The 26,609-nt window shown below is 38.3% G+C and overlaps 1 protein-coding gene across 1 annotated transcript in view; it reads right to left on the reverse strand.

Moving 5' to 3' along the window:
• The window catches only part of LOC121441245 (sex comb on midleg-like protein 2), an 88,813-nt gene that overhangs the window by 30,519 nt on the left and 31,685 nt on the right, over positions 1-26,609 (reverse strand). Inside the window, exon 6 of the mRNA XM_041642401.1 lies at positions 9,622-9,705. Within this exon, the coding sequence (XP_041498335.1) occupies positions 9,622-9,705 (84 nt within the window). The remainder of the gene's footprint in view (positions 1-9,621; positions 9,706-26,609) is intronic.

Here is a 26,609-nt window from a genome sequence, read left to right on the forward strand (position 1 = left end):
TGCTACATTCTTCCACAATAAAAAAAATAAAGCTAGAACATGTTATGTTTAATCCACTATGGTTTCTAAATAATAATCTTCCAATCCTAAAGCATATGCTCAAATATAGCATTACAGTAAAAAAGGCTACTACCACAATGCCTATCATGGCATGATAAATCAAATAATGTAGAAGCAGAACACATACCTTCTTTGTAATCAATAGTACTTTAACTTGCAACAAGAGGGAGAGCATGCCTGGTAATAAAAACCCGGCTAAAAACTCTATACTGGTAAAATGATGATTAAGAAGAAATCTACAACCACTAACTTACTAATACAGCATAATTCCTAACAACAATCTCTAAACGTTGTTCTTATACCCAAAGATAAGAATGGCCTTACTCCTCCTCATCAAGAAAACTCTGGTTTGGAAAAATCTGAGACCCTTACAGAAATCCACAATCAATCAAAGCAGAGAGTGAGTAGTGGAGCACAATCAGAGTGGATACATCTACAGAACACGCCTGCACCTAAGATAAGGCTCAGGGAACACTATCCAAGAAGGGCCTAAAAGTTCATCAGAGCAGAGGGTGAGTTAATTTGCTCTATGACTGTGTCTCTTAGTAATATCAGGAGAAACAAATATAAAACCTGACAAACATCACTGTCCAAATATGAGATGAACAAGAGTAGCACCAATACAAATATAAATTAGACAGATAAAAGTCCATGAGGCTTCAACCCTACTCAAAGGATGATAGAAAACTGAAGGAAACAATCAACAGGAGGTGTGGGAATACCCAGAAAGAATACATTAAATCACTGGGACCAAAAAGCCAGCCAAGAAACCATATATACAGGTATTATTATACAGAATGAGCAGGTTATATTTATGAATATGTGTGTTTGTTTGTGTACACATAGACGCTCTAAAATACAATCACTAAGAATTACTGTAAAAAAGAGGTCATGAGGACCCAGCACCCCTCCCCAACCCTGCCCCACTGTATGCTAGGACCAGTGCTCAACTACAGTCTTAAGCTCCTAAACTAAGGCGACCCACCCAGAGCGGTGAGTGCCTGCCAGCCGGGCAGGCCTCAGGGTCCCCTGTAAGGGAGCCGGGCATCTTCAGCTCCGGCGCCAGGCTTCCTGCGTGCTCCTGGATACCCCCCCCCCACACACACTTGCTCCATTCATCCTGTTGGCCCTGGATCATTGGGCTACCGGCGGCCCGGCCCTGTTTAGTTGCTGAGGAATCCCATCAGGACGGGTGAGTGTGTGCTACCCAGGGGCGGGCGGACTGTCCCGGAAGAGAGCACAAACCCCCTCCCCCAGCTCCTTCTGCAGGGCTGTCTTTCTTTCGCGCGACCCAGCACCCCTCCCCAACCCTGCCCCGCTGTATGCTAGGACCAGTGCTCAACTACAGTCTTAAGCTCCTAAACTAAGGCGACCCACCCAGAGCAGTGAGTGCCTGCCAGCCGGGCAGGCCTCAGGGTCCCCTGTAAGGGAGCCGGGCACCTTCAGCTCCGGCGCCAGGCTTCCTGCGCGCTCCTGGATACCCCCCCCCCCCACTTGCTCCATTCATCCTGTTGGCCCTGGATCATTGGGCTACCGGCGGCCCTGTTTAGTTGCTGAGGAATCCCATCAGGACGGGTGAGTGTGTGCTACCCAGGGGCGGGTGGACTGTCCCGGAAGAGAGCACAAACCCCCTCCCCCAGCTCCTTCTGCAGGGCTGTCTTTCTTTCGCACGACCCAGCACCCCTCCCCAACCCTGCCCCGCTGTATGCTAGGACCAGTGCTCAACTACAGTCTTAAGCTCCTAAACTAAGGCGACCCACCCAGAGCGGTGAGTGCCTGCCAGCCGGGCAGGCCTCAGGGTCCCCTGTAAGGGAGTCGGGCACCTTCAGCTCTGGCACCAGGCTTCCTGCGCGCTCCTGGATACCACCCCCCCCCCCTGCTCAATTCATCCTGTTGGCCCTGGATCATTGGGCTACCTGCGGCCCTGTTTAGTTGCTGAGGAATCCCATCAGGACGGTTGCTGAGGAATCCCATCAGGATGGTTGCGGAGGAATCCCATCTGGACGGGAACGGTTCCTGCTTCTACACTGAAGAGATATACCCTGAGAGTCAATCACAGCAAAGTCTGGACCAAGAGACCAGGCCTCTCCTGGCTCCATTTGAAGGAAGAGATGGGAAGGCGCCAATACAAGAATTCCTCCAACAATCTGAAAGGCAACATGACACCACCAGAAACCAGGGATCCCGAAATAAGAAGAATTGTACACCCTACTCCCGAAGAAATAGAAGAAATCGACTCAAAAGTGAACTATATGAAAATAATAGAGGACCTTAAACAGGAGGTGAAAAACTGCCATAAACAATTAGAGATTACAAACAAAAAGGTAGAGGAAATGAATAAATCGCTCAAAGACACGCAAGAAAACCAAGAGAAACAAGAAAAAGCAATCAAACAGGTTAGGGAAGCGGTTCAAGACATGAAGAATGAAATGGAAGCAATGAAGAAAGCACAAACCGAGGGAAGAATGGAGATGGAAAATCTGGGTAAACGAACAGGAATGACAGAAACAAGTACTAACAACAGATTACAAGAGATAGAAGAGAGAATATCAGACACTGAAGATACCATAGAAAAAATAAACACACTGATCAAAGAAAACAGCAAAACCAAAAAATTCTCATCACAAAACATTCAGGAAATTTGGGACACAATAAAAAGACCAAACCTAAGAATAATTGGAGTAGAAGAAGGAGAAGAAGTGCAGCTCAACGGTACAGAAAATATACTTAATAAAATTATAGAAGAAAACTTTCCCAACCTGAAGAAAGAGGTACCTATGAAGGTTCAAGAAGCATACAGAACACAAAATAGGCTGGATCAAAAAAAAACATCCCCTCGCCATATAATAATCAAAACACAAAATACACAGAATAAAGAAAGAATATTAAGAGCCGCAAAGGAAAAAGGCCAAGTTACTTATAAAGGTAAACCTATCAGACTTACACCTGACTTCTCTATGGAAACCATGAAAGCCAGAAGGTCCTGGATAGATGTACTGCAAAAACTAAGAGATCATGGATGCAAGCCCAGACTACTATATCCAGCCAAGCTTTCGTTCACTATAAATGGAGAAAACAAAATTTTCCAGGATAAAAACAGATTCAAACAATACGTAGCCACAAATCCAGCCTTACAGAAAATTATAGAAGGAAAATCACTAACCAAGGAGTCCAACAATGCCCACAATAACTCAGTCATCTAGAGACCTTTCACCAGCGCAACTCAAAGAAGGGAAACACACAAACCCTACTACTAAAAAAGTGACCGGAGTTAACAACCACTGGTCATTAATATCACTTAATGTCAATGGGCTCAACTCACCTATAAAAAGGCACAGGCTAAGGGATTGGATACGAAAACAGGATCCAACGTTCTGCTGTCTACAAGAAACACACCTCAACCACAAAGACAGGCACCTACTCAGAGTAAAGGGCTGGGAAAAGGCTTATCAAGCAAATGGTCCTAAGAAACAAGCAGGTGTGGCCATACTAATTTCTAACAAAGTTGACTTCAAACTTAAATCAATCAGAAGAGATGGAGAGGGACATTTTATACTCATAACAGGAACAATTCATCAGGATGAAGTCTCAATCCTGAATATCTATGCCCCGAATATAAAAGCGCCAACGTATGTAAAAGAAACATTACTAAAACTCAAGGCAGCCATCAAACCCCACACACTAATAGTAGGAGACTTCAACACTCCTCTCTCACCAATGGACAGGTCAATCAAACAGAAACCTAACAGAGAAATTAGAGAATTAATGGAGGTAATGAAGCAAATGGACTTAACAGACATCTATAGATTATTCCACCTGAAGAGGAAAGAATATACCTTCTTCTCTGCAGCTCATGGAACCTTCTCGAAAATTGACCACATACTCGGTAACAAAGCTAACTTACACAGTTACAAAAAAATATTAGTAACCACCTGTGTCTTATCAGATCACCATGGATTAAAGTTAGAATTCAACAACAATGCTACCCCCAGAAAGCCTACAAACTCATGGAAACTGAACAGTCAACTTCTGAACCATACCTGGATTAAGGAAGAAATAAAGAAAGAAATTAAAGTCTTCCTTGAATTCAATGAAAATAAAGAAACAACATACTCGAACTTATGGGACACTATGAAAGCAGTGCTAAGAGGAAAGTTCATCGCACTAAGTGCCCACTTAAAGAAAACAGAGAAAGCACATATTGAAGACTTAACAGCCCACCTGAAAGCTCTAGAAAAAAAAGAAGCAGACTCACCTAGGAAGAGTAGAAGATTGGAAATAATCAAACTGAGGGCTGAAATCAACAAAATAGAAACACAGAAAACAATCCAAAGAATCAATGAAACAAAAAGCTGGTTCCTGGAGAAAAATCAACAAGATTGATAAACCCCTATCCAAACTAATCAAACGGCAGAGAGAGAATACGCAAATTAATAAGATCAGAAATGAAAAGGGGGACATAACCACAGACACAGAGGAAATTCAGAGAATCATCAGATCATATTACAAAAGCCTGTATAACACAAAACTGGAAAATGTAAAAGAAATGGACACTTTTTTAGATAAATACCATATACCAAAGTTACACCAGGACCAGGTGAACAATCTAAACAGACCTGTTGGTCGCGAAGAATTAGAAGCTGTTATCAAAAACCTCCCTACCAAAAAAAGCCCAGGACCAGATGGTTTCAATGCGGAATTCTACCAGAACTTCCAAGAAGAGCTAATACCCATACTCCTTAATGTATTCCACAATATAGAAACAGAACATAGTGGACAATGAGGAATACTGAGAATTCAAGAACAATTGCAGTGGGTTTTTGATCCTACTGCACGTACTGGCTTTGTGGGAGCCTAGGCAGTTTGAATGCTCACCTTACGAGACCTGGATAGAGGTGGGCAGTCCTTGGGCTTCCCACAGGTCAGGGAACCCTGATTGCTCTTCGAGCAGATGAGGGGGGGGGACTTGATCGGGGGAGGGGGAGGGAAATGGGAAGCGGTTGTGGGGACGAGGCAGAAATCCTTAATAAATAAATAAATTTAAAAAAAAAAAAGAAACAGAAGGGTCATTACCTAATTCCTTTTATGAAGCCACAATTACTCTGATACCAAAACCACTCAAAGACTCAACCAGGAAAGAGAATTACAGGCCAATCTCACTCATGAACATCGACGCAAAAATCCTCAACAAAATACTGGCAAACCGAATCCAAGAACACATTAGGAAAATTATCCATTATGATCAAGTAGGCTTCATTCCTGAGATGCAGGGCTGGTTCAACATACGAAAATCTATCAATGTAATCCAGCATATAAATAAACTGAAGGAAAATAACCATATGATCATCTCATTAGATGCTGAAAAAGCATTCGACAAAATTCAACATCCATTTATGTTAAAAGTCTTGGAGAGATTAGGGATACAAGGGTCATACCTAAATATAATAAAAGCTATATACAGCAAGCCGACAGCTAACATCAAATTAAACGGAGAGAAACTCAAAGCCATCCCGCTTAACTCAGGAACACGACAAGGATGTCCACTCTCTCCATACCTCTTCAATATAGTACTTGAAGTTCTAGCAATAGCAATAAGACAACATAATGGGATCAAGGGGATTCGAATTGGAAAGGAAGAAGTTAAACTTTCGTTATTCGCAGATGATATGATAGTGTACTTAAGCGACCCCCAAAACTCCACCAAAGAACTTTTACAGCTGATAAACAGCTTTAGTAATGTGGCAGGATACAAGATCAACTCCAAAAAATCAGTCGCCCTCTTATACACAAAGGATAGGGAAGCAGAGAGGGAAATCAGAGAAGCTTCACCATTCACGATAGTCACAAACAGCATTAAATATCTTGGGGTAAATCTAACCAAGGAAGTGAAAGATCTATTTGACAAGAACTTTAAGGCATTGAAGAAAGAAATTGAAGAGGATACCAAAAAATGGATGGATCTACCTTGCTCTTGGATTGGGAGGATCAACATAGTAAAAATGGCAATTCTACCTAAGGCAATTTATAGATTCAATGCAATCCCCATCAAGATCCCATCAAAATTCTTCACAGATCTGGAGAGGACAATAATCAACTTTATATGGAAAAACAAAAAACCCAGGATAGCCAAAACAATCCTATACAATAAAGGATCTTCTGGAGGCATTACCATCCCTGACTTCAAACTCTATTACAGAGCTACAGTAAAGGAAAACAGTGTGGTACTGGCATAAAAACAGAGAAGTCGACCAATGGAATCGTATAGAAGACCCAGATTTTAACCCACAAACCTATGAACACCTCATTTTCGATAAAGGAGCTAAAAGTATACAATGGAAGAAAGAAAGCATCTTCAACAAATGGTGCTGGCACAACTGGATGTCAACCTGTAGAAGAATGAAAATAGACCCACATCTTTCACCGTGCACAAAACTCAAGTCCAAATGGATTAAAGACCTCAATATCAGCCCGAACACACTGAAAAGGATAGAAGAGAAAGTGGGAAATACCCTACAACAGATGGGCACAGGAGATCGCTTCCTATTTATAACCCCAGAAGCACAGACATTAAGAGCAACATTGAATAAATGGGACCTACTAAAACTGAGAAGCTTCTGCAAAGCAAAGGACACTGTCACTAAGACACAAAGGCAACCTACTGACTGGGAGAAGATCTTCACCAACCCCGCAACAGACAAAGGTCTGATCTCCAAAATATATAGAGAACTCAAGAAACTAGACTTTAAAATGCTAATTAACCCAATTAAAAAATGGGGCAATGATCTGAACAGAGAATTCTCAACAGAAGAAGTTCAAATGGCCAAAAGACACTTAAGGTCATGCTCAACTTCCTTAGCAATCAGGGAAATGCAAATCAAAACAACTTTGAGATATCATCTTACACCTGTGAGAATGGCTAAAGTCAAAAACACCAATGATAACCTTTGCTGGAGAGGTTGTGGAGGAAGGGGTACCCTCATCCATTGCTGGTGGGAATGCAATCTTGTGCAACCACTATGGAAGTCAGTGTTTCGGTTTCTTAGGAAATTCGGGATCAACCTACCCCTGGACCCAGCAATACCACTCTTGGGAATATACCCAAGAAATGCCCTATCATATGACAAAAGCATTTGTTCAACTATGTTCATAGCAGTATTATTTGTAATAGCCAGAACCTGGAAACAACCTAGATGCCCTTCAATGGAAGAATGGATGAAGAAAGTATGGAATATCTACACATTAGAGTACTACTCAGCGGTAAAAAACAATGACTTCTCGAATTTTGCATGCAAATGGATGGAAACAGAAAACACTATCCTGAGTGAGGTATCCCAGACCCAAAAAGATGAACATGGGATGTACTCACTCATAATTGGTTTCTAGCCATAAATAAGGGTCACGGAGTCTACAATAGGTGAATCTAAAGAAGCTAAGTAAGAAGGGGAACCCAAGGAAAAACATATAGTTATCCTCTTGGCTAAGGGAAGTAGACAAAATTGACGGGGAGAAAATTGGGATCTTGGGGTGGGGTGGGTTGGGGGTAAGGGGAGATGGGGAGAGAAAAGTTAGAAGGGAAGGAGGTCGGGCCTTGGGAAAGCAGGAGGATTGGGATAAAGGAAGGTTGGACAGGGGAGCACGGAACCACAATTCTTAGTTAAGGGAACCACTTTAGGGCTGGCAAGAGACCTGACCCTAGAGGGGCTCCCAGGTGCCCAAGCTGAGGTCCCCAGTTAGTTCCTTGGGCAGTTGAGAATAGGGAACCTGAAATGACCCTATCCTTGAGCAATACTGACGAATATCTTGCATATCATCATAGAACCTTCATCTGGTGATGGATGGAGATAGAGACAGAGACCCACACTGGAGCACTGGACTGAGCTCCCAAAGTCCCAATGAGGAGCAGAAGGAGGGAGAACATGAGCAAAGAAGTCGGGACCATGAGGGATGCACCCACCCACTGAGACAGTGGAGCTGATCTATTGAGAGCTCACCAAGACCAGCTGGACTGTGACTGAAAAAGCATGGGATAAAACTGGACTCTCTGAACATGGCGAACTATGAGGGCTGATGAGACGCAAAGGACAATGGCACGGGGGTTTGATCCTACGTAATGTGATGGCTTTGTGGGAGCCCAGCCAGTTTGGATGTTCACCTTCCTAGATATGGACGGAGGTGGGAGGTCCTAGGTCTTACCATAGGGCAGAAAACCCTGACTGCTCCTTGGACTGGAGAAGGAGGGGGAAAGGAGTGGGGGGAGAGGGAGAAGGGTGGGAGGAGGGGGCGTAGGGGGGGAGGAGGGGGAGGGAAATGGGAGGCTGGGAGGAGGTGGAAACTTGTTTTTTTTTTTTCTCCTTTTCTCAATAAAAAAAAATTAAAAAAAAAAGAAGTAAATGCACATGCCAATCCATCGTACTTGGCCTGGGCATGGACGCTATCAGATGCTGGGGGCAATCAGGAAGGTAACAGAACAGCCCTTGGAGACCATGAGGGTTAGAAATAATTCAGGAAGAATTTCTTTGTGAATTTATGGTAGAAAATGATGGCACAGAAAGACAGACTGGCACTTAGGGGAAGGGGCAAAGGTGGGAGTTGAAGATAAAGGGGTGGAGCTGGCATTACCAGCCTGCCTTCAGAAGGGGTGCTCACTGGTGAATGAGGAAGAGTTGTAAAAACAGGAAATGGAGCATATCTGTGTTGGAAGAGTAAAGCTGGGACTTAGAGAGGGATAGAGCACACTGGAGAGAAGGACCTGAGGTCTTTGGGTCAAGTCTGTCCAAGAGGGAGGACACTCTGAGTCTGGACAGTGCTTTGTGGTAAAGAGATAGAATGAGGAGAAGACAACTGCTGTCCTTTCATGTACCTCAAAACTGTCACCTGTACCATGTTTGGTGATAGCTGTTCCATTGATGTGGGATTCCCTTTGTATGCTGTGATTACCATTGTTTAATAAAGAAACTGCTTTGGGCCTATAGCAGGCTAGAAAAGAGCTAGGCAGGGGAAACTAAACTGAATGCTGGGAGAAAGAAGTCGGAGTCAGGAGATACCATGTAGCCCTGCCAGAGACAGATGCCAGATGGAACCTTGCTGGTAAGCCACAGCCATATGGCAATACACAGATTAATAGTAATGTGCTAAATTAAGATGTAAGAGATAGCCAATTAGAATCTAGAGATAGTAGGCAAAGTAGTGATTTAATTAAAAAAAAAAAGAGGTCATGAATTATGGCACAGAGAAGGTGGTTAAAATGGGAGGTTTTCAAGGGAGGAATGGGTATGGAGAAAGGTTGCAATTAAATGATAATCTCAATAAATATGAGATACTTCTTGAAAATATTAAAAGAATCTGTATTCAAGAAACAATATAATTCTCCAAAAGAATGAATTTCTTATACTAAGAAACAATTTTGACTTATCACATTGAAAATTCCTATAAATTTATCATTTGGTACTTATATTTGTTTATTTAAAGGTAAAAACAGTCTTGCCTCCTAAAATCATTATATCATTATTAAATATATGGCAAACATTATATGAATCAATATAGTAAAAACAGAACAATCACCTGGGGCTGCTTCTTCATACTCAAAAAGTTCGGTTTGGTCTTTCCGTGGTTTGGTGACTGTCTTGCCCCTGGGCTTTTTCTTAGCTTTATTGAAGTATAAAATGAAACATAAATATCATGTACATTGAGAGCTAGAACGAACACATTTTGTTTAATCCACTATGTTTGCCAAATAATAAAACATCTAATGGTAATGCATACATTCTAAAGAAGGCTACCATTAAGCTCACTTGAAATGTAACAATGCCCTTCATGGTATGACAACTCTAGGTATAGAGCAGTGGCATGCATACCTTCTTTGTAATCAACAGCTCTTTAGTTGAACTTAAGACTCGTTAAACAAGAAGGCGAGAATGCCTGGCACCAGAAAGCCAGTAAAAACTCTGTGCTTGGTGAAATGATTATTAGAAAAGAATCTACAAGCACTGATTTACTAAACAAGGTAATCCCTAGCAATAATTCATAAACATTTGTCCTCATATCCTAAGACAATAGTAGTCTGTACTCTTCATCAGGGCAACGTCTCTTTGCAAATCACAAACATCACTACAAATATCCACAACCTTTCAAAATCCAGAGACATGGAGCTCAATTACAATGAATCCATCTACAAAATACTCCTGCACCTTAGGAAAGGCTCAGGGAACACTGTCCAAGAGGCAGTAGAAAGATTTGATAGGTCAGAATATAGGGGAGCTTGCTGTAAGACTGTGTCATTCAGTAATATAAAAAACAGTACCCATAAAGTTTCATCAACATGATTGCCCAAACAAGAGCTTAACAAAAGTGATATGTATGCAAACTGGACAGAGAAAAGTCCACCAGACTGCAACTCTATACTGAAAACATTATACCATTATTGAATATGCAGGAGTCAGGTTGTAAATCAATACACATAATTTTTCTCAGTGTTATTGAGGTATAAAATAAAAATAAAAAATATGTCCACTTAAAGCGAGAAGGTATTATGTTCCATTTAGTATGTATGCCAAAAAAATTTCTACTACAGCATAGTCATGAAAAGGCTATCCTATTGATCATTTGATGTCATAATGCCCATCATGACATGATAACCTAAGGATGTATTAGTGGCACATATACCTTGGCAGTAACCAATAGCACTTTACTTGGACGTAAAATCTACAACTCAACAAGAGGGAGACTATGCCTGCTATTTGAAACCCACCTAAAACCTCTGTGCTAGTAAAGTGATGGTTATTGGAGGAGAATCTACAACCACTAATTTGCTAAACCAGCATAATTTCTAACAAAAATCTATAAATATTTGCCTTTACACCTACAGATCATTTTTGTGTTCACTATTCATATGCCAAACTGGAAAGAGAAAAGTCCACAATGTGCCAACCCTATACAGTGAACTATGAGCAACCAAGGAAAGCTGGAAACTGGAGAAGTGGCCTTCCTCAAGGAAAAGCACAACAATTATTTGTCTGGTGCCAAAAAGCCAGCCCTGGAAACATACATACAAGTAGCATTATACAGACTGGACAGGTTATATTTAGAAATACATTTTATATATTTATATACACACGCACATATGCATGCAGTAGATTACATGCATTAGTATGTGAGAATTAGTGAGAAAAGAGGTCATGAATTTGGAGAGCAGGAAAGGTATATGGTAGAGTTTGGAGAGACGTTAAAGGAAGGGAGAAAGGTTAGACTTAAATTATAATTGCAACAAAGAGTTTTCTGTTTTAAAAACCAAAATAGTTTATAATCAGAAAACCATTTAATTCTCAAAAGGATGAATTTCTTAGAATAATTATCTAATTTGAATTATCACAGTGATAATTCTATAAAATTATCATTTTTACTTTTAAAATTTGTTTTCTTTTAAAAATTTTTTTTGAGACAGGGTTTCTCTGTTTAATAGTCCTAGCAGTCCTGGAATTCACTTTGTAGGCCGGGCTGGCCTTGAACTCACAGAGATCCACCTGCCCCTACCTCCTGAATACAGGGATTAAAGGTGTACACCACCAATGCCCAGCTAAAAATTTTTTTCTTAAAATGAAAAGGTCTTTCCTTCTGAAAACACTACATCATTATTCACTCAATACACAAGAATCACCTTGTAAGTCAATACAGACAGATAAAGCAACACAATCACCTGGGGCTTCTGCTTCATCTTCAAAAGGAGTGGCCTGTTCTTTCCAAGGTTTGGTGACTCTCTTGCTCTTTGGTTTACTCTCAACTTTGTTATGTTATAAAATGAAAGACAAATTTACGTACATTTAAAGCTAAAACACATTATATTGAATAGGTATGGCAAATTATAAAGGTTCTACTCATAATGTATACTCTCTAAGACAGTGTTGTCTTGAAAAGACTCAGATGCTATACAGCTTCAGAAAATGCTCATGTCATATGCAGCTTCCAGCTACCTGGCACCCCAATTTAGGCCATTTTAATACTTTGGATGAAGACTGATTGCCAGGCTAATTTTGATTATGTTACCAGCAATAAATAAATAAATAAATAAGATAGATAAATAAATAAATAAATACCAAATAAACAAATGAGATAGTTCAGTATCAACATCTTAACAACTTAATAATGTTTATATACTAAAATCCACTATTTCTAAATAAACAAGCTTTTGAGGGAGAGAGATGAAATTATAAACATATTCAAAGCTCAACTACATTTACTTGGAGTGTTTTACTTTACAAAGTTAAAGAGTAATCAGACTGACTACTACTGCATTACTTTTTCCATACTTAAAGATGATATAATATGCATACAATAAACTTGTGATAACAAGTATCAAATTTTTCTGCAGCTTTGGCATCCTACTTTTACTTTTCACCAAAAAGGGAGCAGCTGAGTCCTTTACCCAGCTGTAGAGGAAGCAAGAAGTGACTGCCTCGCTGAAAAAGGTACCAAGCCATGTGGCTAACATATACTAGAATAATGGGCTAATATAAGAGTTAATAAGAAGCCTGAGCTAATGGGCCAATCGGTTTATAACTAATGTAGACCTCTGTGTGATTTCTTTAGGACTTAATGACTGTGGGAACTGGGCAGGACAGAAATCCTGACATCAGAATGGTGCCCAACGTGTGAACAACTGTATCCACATAAAGCCTGAGGGAGCTTAAAAAGTAATACTAGACAAAAAATAAGAGTAACGCATGGCTTATTAATAGCAACATTTTCTCTAGTGGGCTCTGCTTGTTAGAGGCAAGCGCTCCCATTTAAGAAAGGCTTCCTGACTCAGTATTAGCTGCAAAACCTTGCAGTTCTTTTAAGAGGTCCTGCCACGAAACACTTAAATGGTGTTGATGAAAAGCTGACCAAATGCTTTTTAGGTTTTCATCCATAGCAGGAATAAAGCCACTCTATTTTAAGCCGGCTTTCTGGGCCATCCTGCTAGTGCCAAAATCTGACTCTTTCAGACAAGAGGTCTAGCTACAGAGCATTTGAGTGTGGTTTGTGAACAGACTGCTGGAGCTTGCTTGGTCGCAGGGACCTTGAAATGCCATAGAGTTGTGACAATAAACATGGCTGCCGCAGTACCTCTACCATGAGGCACGAATCTCAGAAAGCTAAGGAATGGGCTGGATCCAGCCGTCAAAGTCACGGCTTTAATCCTTTCCATATTGCTTTGCATATTAAAGACTCATGTGGTCAGAAAGAGAGAGAGAGATACAGTAAAGATAGATTCAAAGAAAACCTATAAATGGTTTACAGTGTGTTTAAAAATTATATACAGGCTTGGGAGAGAAAAGAAAAAGGTTAAAGTCCTTAAAATAAAAAAAGAGAGTAGTTGGGAGTGGTGGCACACACCTTTAATCCCAATGCTTGGGAGGCAGAGGCAGGCAGATCTTTGTGAGTTCAAAAACAGCCTAGTCTACAGAGGGAGTTCCAGGACAGCCAAAGATACACAGAGAACCTGTCTCAAAAAGCCAAAAATTAAAAGTAAAAATAAAAGAAATAGAGGTTAAAATAAAGCCATGTAAAGATGAAAAAGACACAGAGAATCTGGATACTTTATATTATTATCCTGTCTTTGAATTGCTAAAAGACATTTAAATATAAATGCTGCTGGATTAATAAAACATAAATATTTAGAAAAAAACTTGACTTCAAAATTGAAGTCAAAAGGTATGTTACTTTGGAGAAGAGGTTTTGCTTTTGTTTCTGCAGGAAATGAGAAGCTGTGGATTCATTCTGAGTTAAGAAAAATCAAGTTTGATCAAGGAAGACCACCTGAGAAATCTTCAGAAGGAACAGATCGCCCAGATGTCTGAGTTCTACATCTAGAACACAGTCAAGACTGCTGCCAGAGATGATGAAGCTTCACAGGATACTCCAGTCATTACTTGATCATAATTTTAAATTTTTATTAGGTCCCCATAAGATTATCAGCACCCCCAACAAGCAGGAAGTAGCCTGGAAAACTACACCCTCATTCCCAAAAATGGACTATGAATATTTTCCTTTGTTTAGAATGTTGGTTATAAGTTGTTATGGATAATGGTCAGGAGAAAAGCTAATCAAAGAATATTAGATTCAGAGTTCTTATTTTTTATTTTTTAAAAAAGAGGGAGAAGTGGTGTGGGAAAATCATCTATATTCTATCAATTATATTTTAAATAAACACTGACTGGCCAGTAGCCAGGCAGGAAGTATAGGCAGGACAACCAGACAGGAAGTTGAGGTGGGTCAATGAGAACAGGGGAATTATGGGAAGAGGATACAGTCCTTTACCCAGCCACAGAGGAAGCAAGATGTGACTGCCTCGCTGAAAAAGGAACCAAGCCATGTGGCTAACATATACTAGAATAATGGGCTAATATAAGTTGTAAGAGTTAATAAGAAGCCTGAGCTAATGGGCCAATCAGTTTATCACTAAAATAAGGGGGAGCAGTCTATACATGGCAAATGTAACATCCTTTTACTGCCACTATAACTCCCTCTCATTTATAACTAGTTCACCTATTTACAACCAGCTTCATCTTATTTCATTTTAAACAACTACTGTCCACTTCAGGCTTAAGACTTCTTGGTTAAATTCTATACCATAACACCAAGAATCTTAAGTTAGTTTTAATCTGTTGAACATACCATAGATGTATGTCATGCCCCAATGAAAAATGTAGCTGATGCTTAACAGGAAGCCTTAGTCCTATTCCCTATGGTTCATATTCCTAAGCAGTGCTATAAACATTACCACAGAAGAAAAGTAATCAAAAGACAGGTCTATTATCTCTGTGAGCTACAAAAACCAGCTTTCTCTAAGACATGCCTACTGGTGCAATAATAGCACAAATATTATAGGGCTAACAAAGTACCTTTTGATTGAATTTAATGTCCACTCCATGAGATGTAACTTATACCTGATACTGTTAATGAGTCCAAGAACCTGTGACAAGAGGTCACATTTCAAAGGAGAAATCCTATTACCAAGGTTCTTCTAAATGGGCACAGCAATAAAACAACTCCTAATGACATATTGCTATACTCATTAATTAATTTATCACTCAAACATCATCAGAGAAGCTTTTTAAAGTGGATTGTAATTAGCAAAGAGACCTACAACTTAACAACAATCAGAGAATGAGAGATTTTGGAGAGCCCAACCTTAAAGAGGATGTCTTTATCACATCCTTCCCCTCAATGCTCAGAAAACTATGTAAAAAAGCAGGCAGAAAGATTCTAGGCATGGGTAGAAAAGCACTTCTCCCAGATAACATTTTTCAGAAACAACACATGAACACAAGGACTCAGAAAGACTAACAGAATGCACATGTCTTGTATAAGCTCAAGCCTCACGTATCAGCAACATGGAGGAGAGGAAATGATCATAATTCCCAGCCCTAGCCAAGAACTCATAACTGCTAGAAAAGGGAAAATCAGTTTTCTTCAATGGAGTAATATTGAGTATATCAACCACATAACAAGGCAGGCCACATGTTCAGTAGTCAGTTAACACAAAGCAGACTCCTATTGTGTGTGTGTTGGGAGAGCTTCATTTCTTTTCAAGAGAGAAAAAAAATGAAGTGGGCAAATAAGGATGTGGAGCATAATTTGAAAATTGGGGAGGGAAAAGAATATGATCAAAGTAAATTTCATGAAATTTTCAAAAATGGAATACAAGCATTAAACAAAGGAAAATACTTTTAAGCAAAGATGCACCATAAGCAAAGTTTAACATACATTAAAATTTCATATAATTAAGGACTAGTCTAATCTTCACCACCACCACAAAAAAGAAAAAAAAAGCTTCCATGAAAACAACCAGCAAATTTGAACTAGCACAGTGAAAATTTCTAACAGTTTATCATTTGGCTACTTTCTGCTTTTCTTTCTTTCTTTCTTTTTCTTTTTTTCTTTTCTTCTCTTCTTCTCCTTCTTTTTTTTTTTTTTTTTTTTTTTGATTTTTCCAAGACAGGGTTTCTCTGTGTAAAAGTCCTGGCTGTACTGGAACTTGCCTTATAGACCAGGCTGGCCTTAAACTCACTGAGATCTGCCTGTTTCTTCCTCCCAATTGCTGGGATTAAAGGCACGTGCCACCACAGCCTGGGTTACATTTTTTTCTTAAAACAGAAAGGAGTCTTTCCTTCTGAAATACTACAACATTCTTAAATATGGAGGAATAATCTTGCAAATCTTTATACAAAACCAAAGCAATCACCTGGGGCTGCTTGGACATCTTTCCCTGGTCTGGCTTTCCCTGGTCTGGCTTCTTCTTCCCAAGGTTTGGTGAATCCTCTGCCCTTGGGCTTTTTCCCGGCTTTGTTGAGGTATGAAATAAAAAATAAAAATGATTTATATTTACAGCTAGAATTCATTATGTTCCTGTATGTATGCCAAACAATAAAGCTTCTTATCATAAAATATAGATTCTCTTCCTACAATGTTGTCATGAAAAGGATATCATGATCATATAATACACAGCATCTAATTTTCTGGTAGCTCAGTTTAGATTATTTTATATTTTCTGTAAAGATAACTACCTGGTTATTTTTGTAAGTGTTTTATAGTTAAAAAAATAAATATCATCTCTGTGAGTTCGAGACCAGCCTGGTCTACAAGAGCTAGTTCCAGGACAGGCTCCAAAACCACAGAGAAACCCTGTCTCAAAAAAAAAAAAAAAAAAAAAAAAAATTAAAAAATAAATATCAGTATCAATGCCTACAAATTTAGGTTATTAATAAAAATTAATTTTACATAGCAAATATTACTAAGTATAATTTAAAATGCTTTGTAGGTAGATATGAGACACACATGCATGAACATGCACACACATGCACAAATACTAACATTTTGAGGGCTTTATTTTTTTAAGTTGAAACAGTCTACTGCTTTGTTTTTTTCATTGCCCAAATACCACAAGAGTATGCATAAACAAGACATGGGATAACAAATATCTCATCTTTCTCCAGCCTTTTTCTTCCACTTCTACTACTCACCAAAAAAGGACAGAGTCTATCCTCTGTTGCGAGGTAAATTAAGATCATTTAAGTGGCATTATAAATGTATCCATTATTTACAAACCAATACACCTATATGCACCAGACCCATTTTATTCTTAGCAACTAGCTTACACTCTAGGTTTAAAACTTCCAGTTTAACAAAACAAAACAAAAAACATCTAGTAATATTACTTACATTATTCTTTTTTACATTGTCTTCCTGCCGTCAGTTTCAGGATGTTGACCTGGACCAGACCACCTACACCTCATCACATTGACATCATCATTAAAAGTTCCAGCTAAGGCCCTGAACTGGTTATTCTAGACAATTTTCTGGATCTATCTCCAAGACTACAGTGTTTTTTTGTCTACCTTCGACTCCTTTACTCAGTACCTTTAGTTTTCAAATGATCGTGTTTTACACACTCATTGCAAAGTTTATCCATAGTTCTCTTAGATTTCTTCTGGTTTTCTCTAATCCTGATACAACTTGTCCTCAACTGTCCACCTCCACCAATACTTCTAAATGAAGTACCCATTTGTCACCCCTAAGCAGTAAGTCAGCTCCTGACTAAGTCACACACTCATTTACTTCCTTCAATAAGAAGCAACAGTATACAGATTAGCAATCTAGTTCTGTAAAGGGCTAAACAGTACACATTCTGATGATCACATATGGTATCTTTCACATATTCTTTGACTGCTAAAAACTATTCAAAGAACATAAAAATCAATTTCATCACATATACTACATAGGCTGTATATGATTCTATGTAAAGTCCAACCTAATTTCTATGGAGAAGTCATTGTTTTACTTGACTTTTAAGTATATATCGAGGCTACAATGTTTCCTTTTGCTTAAGTTCCTACTTCTAGCTCTCTCTGCTCCATTCAGCAAAGCATTCAACCTTCTACTTTACATGAAGACTAAAATTTGTCTTTGTGAATGACCTTAACTATACTGCTACACCATCTTCAAACATTCCTTAGGGCTGCAGAGGTGGACAGTTATTAAGAGTGCTTGTGGTTACCCTTTCAGAGGACCACAGTTCATTTCCAATATCTACATCAAGTGGCTCAAAACTGCCTGTAGTGCTACTTCCAGAGAAACAATACTCTCCTATCCTCTTATGACAATGAAATGTATATATAAAAATAAATACAGCTCAATTAAAAATAAATCTTCCATGTCTAAATATGATGCTAAAATAGTAAAAATTGTGGACAATGAATTCAAAAGTCTAGCTTTAAAAATGATTAATTGTTGGGAGCAGTGAGACCACAGATCCTGAATTTCTTGTAAACAACTTGTTTTCCCCTGATCTGAGTGCCTACAGCTGCTCTAAGCACGAGACCTTCAGGAGTTCCTGATGGCAGGAGAGTGGTTTCTGGTGGGTTTGGCTGGGGCGTGGCTATCTCTATATAATCTGCCCCTGAACACAATAAAGGGGGCATTGTAGCTGTCTGTCTGTCTGTGTGTGTCTGTGTATTTTAACCTCCAACCCCCTTGCCCAAAGCTTGCGAACTGGGTGCCAGCGCACAGAGCGCAGACACAGGGGCGTGGTGCATGGCAATTAATGACTTCAAATTGTTCTCAACTGAACAAACAAATACAGGGAGTTCAGGGCTAAGATGAGAAATTCAGCAACTTGCATACAAAATTCAATAGACAGAAATTATGAAAAAAGATCTAAGCAAGGAAAATTTTAATAAATCAAAATTTAAAATTCTGTGAAGCACAGGCCCTAGGAAAGGAAATATGGGTTTGAAGGTCCTGAGTATGGAAGGCCTGGCAGGGATTTGAGTATCACACCTCATCTCCTTCAATAGGAATCCCCAGTTGTACATCACATGAATAATGAATAGTCTATGAATAATGAAGAAAACCAACTACAAATCAAATGGTCATAAGCAGACCCTTAATGATTTATTCTACAGACCAAAGAAACAAACAAACAAAATATATGGATTGAAGGGAACTGGGGATAGGAGCAAAGAATAGAGGAAGGAATTTGGGGAGGGACATATAAAGTGAAAAGCATTTAAAAAAAAGCCTTAAGGAACCCTTCTAGGTCCTGAATATTAAACATATACTCATATAAAAACATTTTACATGAAGTGTCTGTGTACTGGAAGGAAGCCATCACAAACAGACAAGACATGTTATAAAATTAAAAAAAAAAACCCTGTGTCAGCAATGAGTTGTAAATGTTGGCCAAACTGCTTTACCCCTAACACTATAGGTCAGTGGTTCTCAATCTGTGTCATGACCCACAAAGGAGTTGCATATCAGATATCTTGCACATCAGATACTTACATTACAATTCATAACAGTAGCAAAATAACAGTTATGAAGTAGCAATGCGATAATTTTATGGTTGGGGTCACTACAACATGAGAAACTGTATTAAAGAATCACAGCAGTATAAAGGTTGAGAACCACTGCTACAGGACATTGCCAATGCTACTGATTACATTCTAAAACTTGATGGCAAGAACTTACCACAAATTTTTGTCAAGTTTGTGAGCTATAATAACCACATGACCAGAAGACATGCTGAATAGCATAAGGCTAACGCAATGTTATGAGAGTTTCCAACCATGTTTTAAATGGATTTAAGGACTATTCCATAAGATAGAGCCAATATCAGACACTGTTAATGATATCAAGAACCTGAGACTAGACAGGTTCTGTGATAAAGGGATAATGTAATAAGATAACTCCTAATGACTTACTGTTATACTCACTGATTACTACAACACCCAATTCTTTTCAGAAAAGCTTCTTGCAGTGGATGTTAATTAAGAAACAGACCTACAACCCAACAATCCACAGAGAATGAGATACTTTGGAGCGCTCAACTCTAAATGGGATTTCTATAACACAGCCCTCTCCACTCAAGGCTCAGCTACTGATGTGGAATAGTAGGCAGATATATTTTAGGCAGAGGTGGAAAAGAACTTAGATGATACAGTGCTTTCCAAACACAAAATAGCAGGTGCACAAAGGAACTCAAAAAGAAAAACAAACTGAATGTCCATGTCTTTACAAGTTCAAGCCAAACAAAATTCCAGCATGGAGGAGGGGAGTGGATATAAAATGCAGAACTATTCAATAATTGATAGTTTCTGAAAAAGGAAAAATCATTTCTTTTCAATGGAGTAACATTGGTTATGTCAACCACATTCCACAGCAGGCCACATATTCAGAAGTAGCTAGGTAACACAAATCACTCTCCCATTTGTATGTGTTTTTCATTTTTTTTTTAAGAAATAGAAAGACCATGAAATTGGAGGACAGGGACATGAAGAACAATTTTGGAGGAGGTGGGACAGGGAAAAGAATATGATCAGCATGAAACATATGAAAAAATATAAACAGCATGAAAATCTTCAACAATTAATAAAAGAATTAAATGAAGAAAAATAAAATATTTTCAAACAAAAGTACAAAATTGAAGTTTCTCATACAGTAGATTTTCATATAATCAAGAAACTGTCTAATTCTCCAAAAGGAAGCTTCTCTTAGAACAACCATATACATTAGACTAGCATGATGAAAATTACTAGCAGTTAATTATTGAGCTACTTTCTGCATTTGTTTTCTTAAAACAGAATATTAAATATACCAAAGCAATCACCTGGGGCTGCTTGGACATCTTTCCCTGGTCTGACTTCTTCCCAAGTTTTGGTGATTCCTCTGCCCTTGGGTTTTTTCCCAGCTTTGTTGAGGTATGAAATAAAAAATAAAAAGATGTATATTTACAAATAGAACTCATTATGTTCCTGTAGGATTGCCAAATAATAAAGCTTCATATAACATGAAAAGGCTACAACCATGCTCTTGTGACATTCAGCATGGTAATCTAATTCAAAAAACTTTAGTATTTTATGTAAAGATTACTTGCCAGGTTATATGTGTCTATGTTCACAGGACACACACACACACACACACACACACACACACAGAGAGAGAGACAGAGAATATCAATGACTTTGAAATTTAGTTATAAGATAAATGAATTTTACATAGCAAAAAAATACTGACTTCAACTAACAATTATTTACAAGTAGAGATATGAAAGACACACACATATCTGTCTTCAGCTACCAGGAAAAATATGACCATTTAACTGTGGTCATAACTTTACCTCCCCATTTACAACTAATTCACTTAAATAAACTTGACTATACTCATTTATTTTTACAAACTACCTTATATTTCATGTTGAAAACTCCTATTTTAAAAGAATTCTAGTAATATTACTCACACTCCCTGTCATCAATATCAGGATTTTTCAACAGGATCAGACCACTGATACTTCATCACACTGACATTATCACTAAAGATTCCAGTGGCCCTTTTGTTATTCTTGGCAATTTCTGAATCTTCTATTCCCAAGACAACCATGTCACTTTGTCCACCTTCAACTCCTTTACTTGCTATCTTTAGTTTCAGACTAATGAGAGTGTTTTACTTGCACTGCCAAGTTTAGCCACAGTTCCCTCTATTTTTATTCAAGTCATTAGGGGCAGGAAGAAAAGGCCTACAAGGCTGAGAGATGAGTCAACCTGGAGTCGGCCTGAGGGGCTAGCAACAGTTGCTGTCAGAAGTCCTGATTGTGCTTAGCCAAGGAGGGGTGACCAGACAATGCTTCCTGATGGCATAGCAACAGGTGCTTCCAGAGGTCCTGTTCATGCCTAGCCAATAAGGGGCAACCACACAATAACAGATCAGAATGCCTGGGTGCTGGGAGGGTATATAAAGTTTTCCACATTGCTAAATAAATGAGTCTGCTATATGCCTTCTACCTGATTCCCAGTGTCTGAGTCATTAATGTAGTGCCTTCTCACTCCCTCCCCCGAGGAAGATGTTAGGGCCCAGCTATATTCTGGTCCATTCAGCAAATGACTCAACCTTCCACTTTATATAAAGATTAACATCTGTTTCTGTGATTGACCTTAACTATTCTATCACACTATCTTAAAACATTCCTGGGGACTAAAGAGATGGTTTAGCAGTTAAGAGCACAAGATGCTGCCTTTACAAGGACCAGAATTTATTTCCAACACTTGTATCAAATGGTTCACAACTGCCTGTAACTACAGCTCAAAGGTTCCAATATCCTGTTTTGTCCTCTGAAGATACCTGCATGTAAGTGTAAAAACAAACATGCAGACAGATGATTAAAAGAAACATGTCATTTTATTAAGTTCCTAACTCCTCCACAATGAAATTCAAAGACACAGAAATGGTAAAAATTTGGGATAAAGAATTCAAAAGTCCAGTTTTAAGGATGACTAATGACCCCAAATTCAAGCAGTCAGTTAAGTAATCAGATAAGAAACTTAGCACCTTGCATAGAAAAGTGAAAATAGTGATTCCAAATAAATTATTTAGGCAAAGAAAACATATTAAATCAAAATTTAAAACTCAATAGGCCACTGGTCCCAGGCAGGGAAAAGAATATATGGTCCTGAAGATGGTGAGTGTAGAAGGCTAGACATGGACTGAGTGCCACATCTCATCTCCTTCAGGAGGAATCACCAGTTGCATAGCACATCTATAAGTAATGAAAATAATCTGCAACAAACTGAGTGGACATAGGCACATTTGTAAGATTAATCAAGTAGGCTAAATTTCAAAACTATATAGATTAAAGGTTGTAGGAGTAAATATCAGAGTTAGGAAGGTGGGGAGGAATATATAACAGTAAAGCCTCTCAAAAAATCCATAAGGAAACTACTATATTAGAAGCTTCCTGAAACATATACACATTCATACATGCATATAGAAAAGTTTAAGTGAAATCTGCATGTAATAGAGGGAAACTAACTAGAAAACACATATTACCAAAAATCCCCGCTAAAGCAAGAAATGGGTTACCACTTTTTTTAAAATTATTTATTTATTTATTATATATACAATATTCTTCCTGCGTGTATGCCTGCAGGCCAGAAGAGGGCACCAGACCTCATTACAGATGGTTGTGAGCCACCATGTGATTGCTGGGAATTGAACTCAGGACCTTTGGAAGAGCAGGCAATGCTCTTAACCGCTGAGCCATCTCTCACTTTTTGAGGTGTTAGACAAAGATGTTCCAGAGAACCCACTCCTAATATTATAGGCCACAGACAAAGCTATTAATTACCCTCATCAACTTGATGGCAAGAATCTCAAGATAGTTTTAATTTACTGAACAAACCAAATACTTCTGTTATAGAGCATGGAGAAACCTAGCTGCTATTCAAATGGAAGCTTCAGCACTAATGGCTATGACTTATAGTGGTAAACATTGCTATACACACTCTCAGAGAAGAAAAGTAATCATCAGCCTGATTCATCTACTAATCCTGTGACCTATTATAACAACCTCTTGGCACCATACACTGGTGCAATAGTGATGCAACTTTTATAGAAAAAACCAACCCTTTTTTAAAGAAATTAGGGCCCATTTCATGAGATGGAATCTATAGTTGACACTGTTAATGTAGATAAGATCATAAGACTTAGTGAAAATCCCACTCCTATGACTCTGCTAAATGGACACAGTAATAAAGCGACCACTAAAACATATTATGAACATTGATCACGATAATTCTTAATCCTCTTCAGAGAAGTTTCTTGCAGTATATGGTAATCAATACAGGAACCAACAGCTGAACAACCTGCAGAGAGTAAGAGACTTTGAAGTGCTGTACCTCAAATGGGATATTTGTATCACACTGTTCCCCTCAATGCTCAGGGTTCTATGTGGAATGGGAGGCAAAAAGATTCCAGCCAGAAGTGGAAAAGGACTTCCACCAGGTAATATTTTTTTTTCAGAAACAACTGAGTAGACAACCACATGAAACCAGAAAGACTGTAACAGAATGTACAAGATGAGTATAAGCTCAAACCTGACAAATTCTTAGCATGGATGAGGGGAAGTGGGCACAAAGTCCCAGTCCTAGCAAACTGATTCACAGTTTACAGCTGTTGGGAAAGAGAAAATCAGTTTTCTCCAATGTAATAACACTAGGTAGGTATATCAACCATACTCTAAGGCAGGCCACATGTTCAGGAATAGTTGGCTAACACAAGTGAGACGCCCAATTTTTTTTTATGTGATTTTCATTATTTTTAAGAGAGAGAAAGAACATGAAGTTTAAAGGACAGGGTGGTAGAAGATAGTTTGAGATGAGTTAGGGGATGGAAAAGAATAAGATCAAATTGAATTGTATAAGATTTTCAAAGAATAAATAAAAGCATTAAATACAGAAAAACAGTTTTAACCCAAAATGCCACAAAAATGAAAGTTTTATATACAATACAATTTGATATCATCAAGAACTAGTTTCATTATCTAAAATGAAGGCCCTTCATTTTATTTTAGTCTAATTCTTCAAAGAGAAGGTGTTTATTAGAACGAACAGTGAAAATTTCTAATCATTGAGTTATTTTCTGTATTTGTTTCTTTAAGACAGAAAAGTCTTTCCTTCTGAAATACTGCACCACTATTCAACATAGAGGAATTAACTTTCAAATCAAAATAGAAAAATAATCACCTGGAGTTGCTTGGTTATCTTTTCCAGGTCTGGCTTCATCTTTCCCGGGTTTGGTGAATCCTCTGCCCTTGGGTTTTTTCCCAGCTTTGTTGAGATATAAAATTAAAAAAAAGGGTGTAAATTTAAAGTTAAAACATATTATTCTCAGATATGGATGTCAAATAAAACTTTCTATAATAAAATACAGTCTCTCTTATAATGTTGTCGTGGAAAGGCTACTATCATGCTTACATGATACACAGCTTTTAGTTATCTGGTAATCTAATTTAGACAATTTCAATGCTTTGTATTAAGAGCATCTGTCATGTTCTTTGTGTCAATGTTCACACTTATAAAAGAAGAGATATTTCAGCATCAACACTTTTACAATTTGGTTATCAGATAAAAAGAATCTTATATAGCAAAATGTACTAATTATAAATAAGTAGAGCTATGAAACACACACGCACACACACAAATACATACACACACCCTAATACAACTGTGTTCAAAGATTAACTATTCTCATTTTATGGGATTTATAACTTAAAACAATCTACAGTTTTACTACTTCTGTGTTCAAAAGTATTCATAAATTCATAAAGCTCTCCCATCTTTTTGTAGCATTTTTATTCTACTTCTACTCATCAAAAGGGATATCCTCAGTTACTAGGGCAATTATAAGAACAGATAACTGCCACCAAAACTCTATACTTCATCTACAACTAATTTGAACTCTATACACTAGATTCTTCTTATTTCATTCTTAACAACTACCTTACTTACACCCCAGGTTCAAATTTAAGTAATTCTAGTAATGTTACATTACTTTTTCTTGTTAACCAGGACCATACCAGTGATGCCTCAACCCATTGACATCATCAAAAAAGATTCCAGCTTATACCCTGAAATGATTATTCTTGGCAATTTCTTGATCTCTTATATCGTCAAGACAACAGTGTCTCTGTGTCCACCCTAATATTCTACAAGCCACTGGTAATGCTATTGGTTATTCTCTAAAATTTGACAGTAAGATTTCAAGGTAGTTTTAATTTGCAGAATGCATAATAAATTTAAGTCTTGGAACATGGAAACAACTAGCTGGTACTGAAATGGAAGCTTTGCTCTAACTGGCTATGTTTCATAGCGCCAAAAGGGGCTACACACACTACCCAAAGGGGCAAAGAAATCATCAATCTGACCCATATACTAACCTAGTGATATACGAAATCAACCTTCCTATAAAATATACTGGTGCAAAGATAGACCAAATATTATGGAAGTAACAAAGCACTTTTGAAAGGATTCAAAACCCACAGCATTAAATGGCCCCCATACTTGACACTATTAATTAGCCTAAGAACCCGAGATTAGGCAAGTAAAAAGCTTTAGGGAAAATCCTACTAGTATGATTTTGCTGACTGGACATAGAAATAAAATAACTCCTATGACAGATTGCTTTACTAATTGATCAGTGCATCCCTTCAGCATCACCAGAGAAGCTCCTTAAAGTGGTGGTAAGACAGTGACTTACAAGTGGACCACATGCACAGAGCAAGAGACTGCAGTGCTCAACCATGAATTGAATGTCTGTATCACATCCCTCCCCTCAAGGCTCAGGGATCTATATAGAGGAATGGGCAGAAAGAGTTGACCTAGAGCTGGAAAATGATGTCCCCAGACAGCATTTAAAAACACAACAGAGAAGAATCAAATCAAGGAGGAGTTGAGGTAGGGGAAAGAATATGATCAAAATATACTATGTGAATTTTTTAAAAAATAAAAAAGATTTTTAAATAAAAAATAATAAAAAATAAAAACACAACAGAATAGGTATACAAAGGAATTCACAAAGACCACAACTGAATGCACGTCTTATACTTTCTCAAGCCTACCAAAATCTCAGCATGGAGAAGGGGAAGTGGGCATACAAATTCTAGTCCTATTCAAGAATTGATAGCTGTGAGAAAGGGAAAACCCATTTTCTTTAATGGAATAATGCTAATTATATCAACCACA

This window comes from Microtus oregoni, unplaced genomic scaffold (genome assembly GCF_018167655.1).
Source record: "Microtus oregoni isolate MIOR12 unplaced genomic scaffold, Mior012 000074F_003, whole genome shotgun sequence".
Taxonomy (NCBI): domain Eukaryota; kingdom Metazoa; phylum Chordata; class Mammalia; order Rodentia; family Cricetidae; genus Microtus; species Microtus oregoni.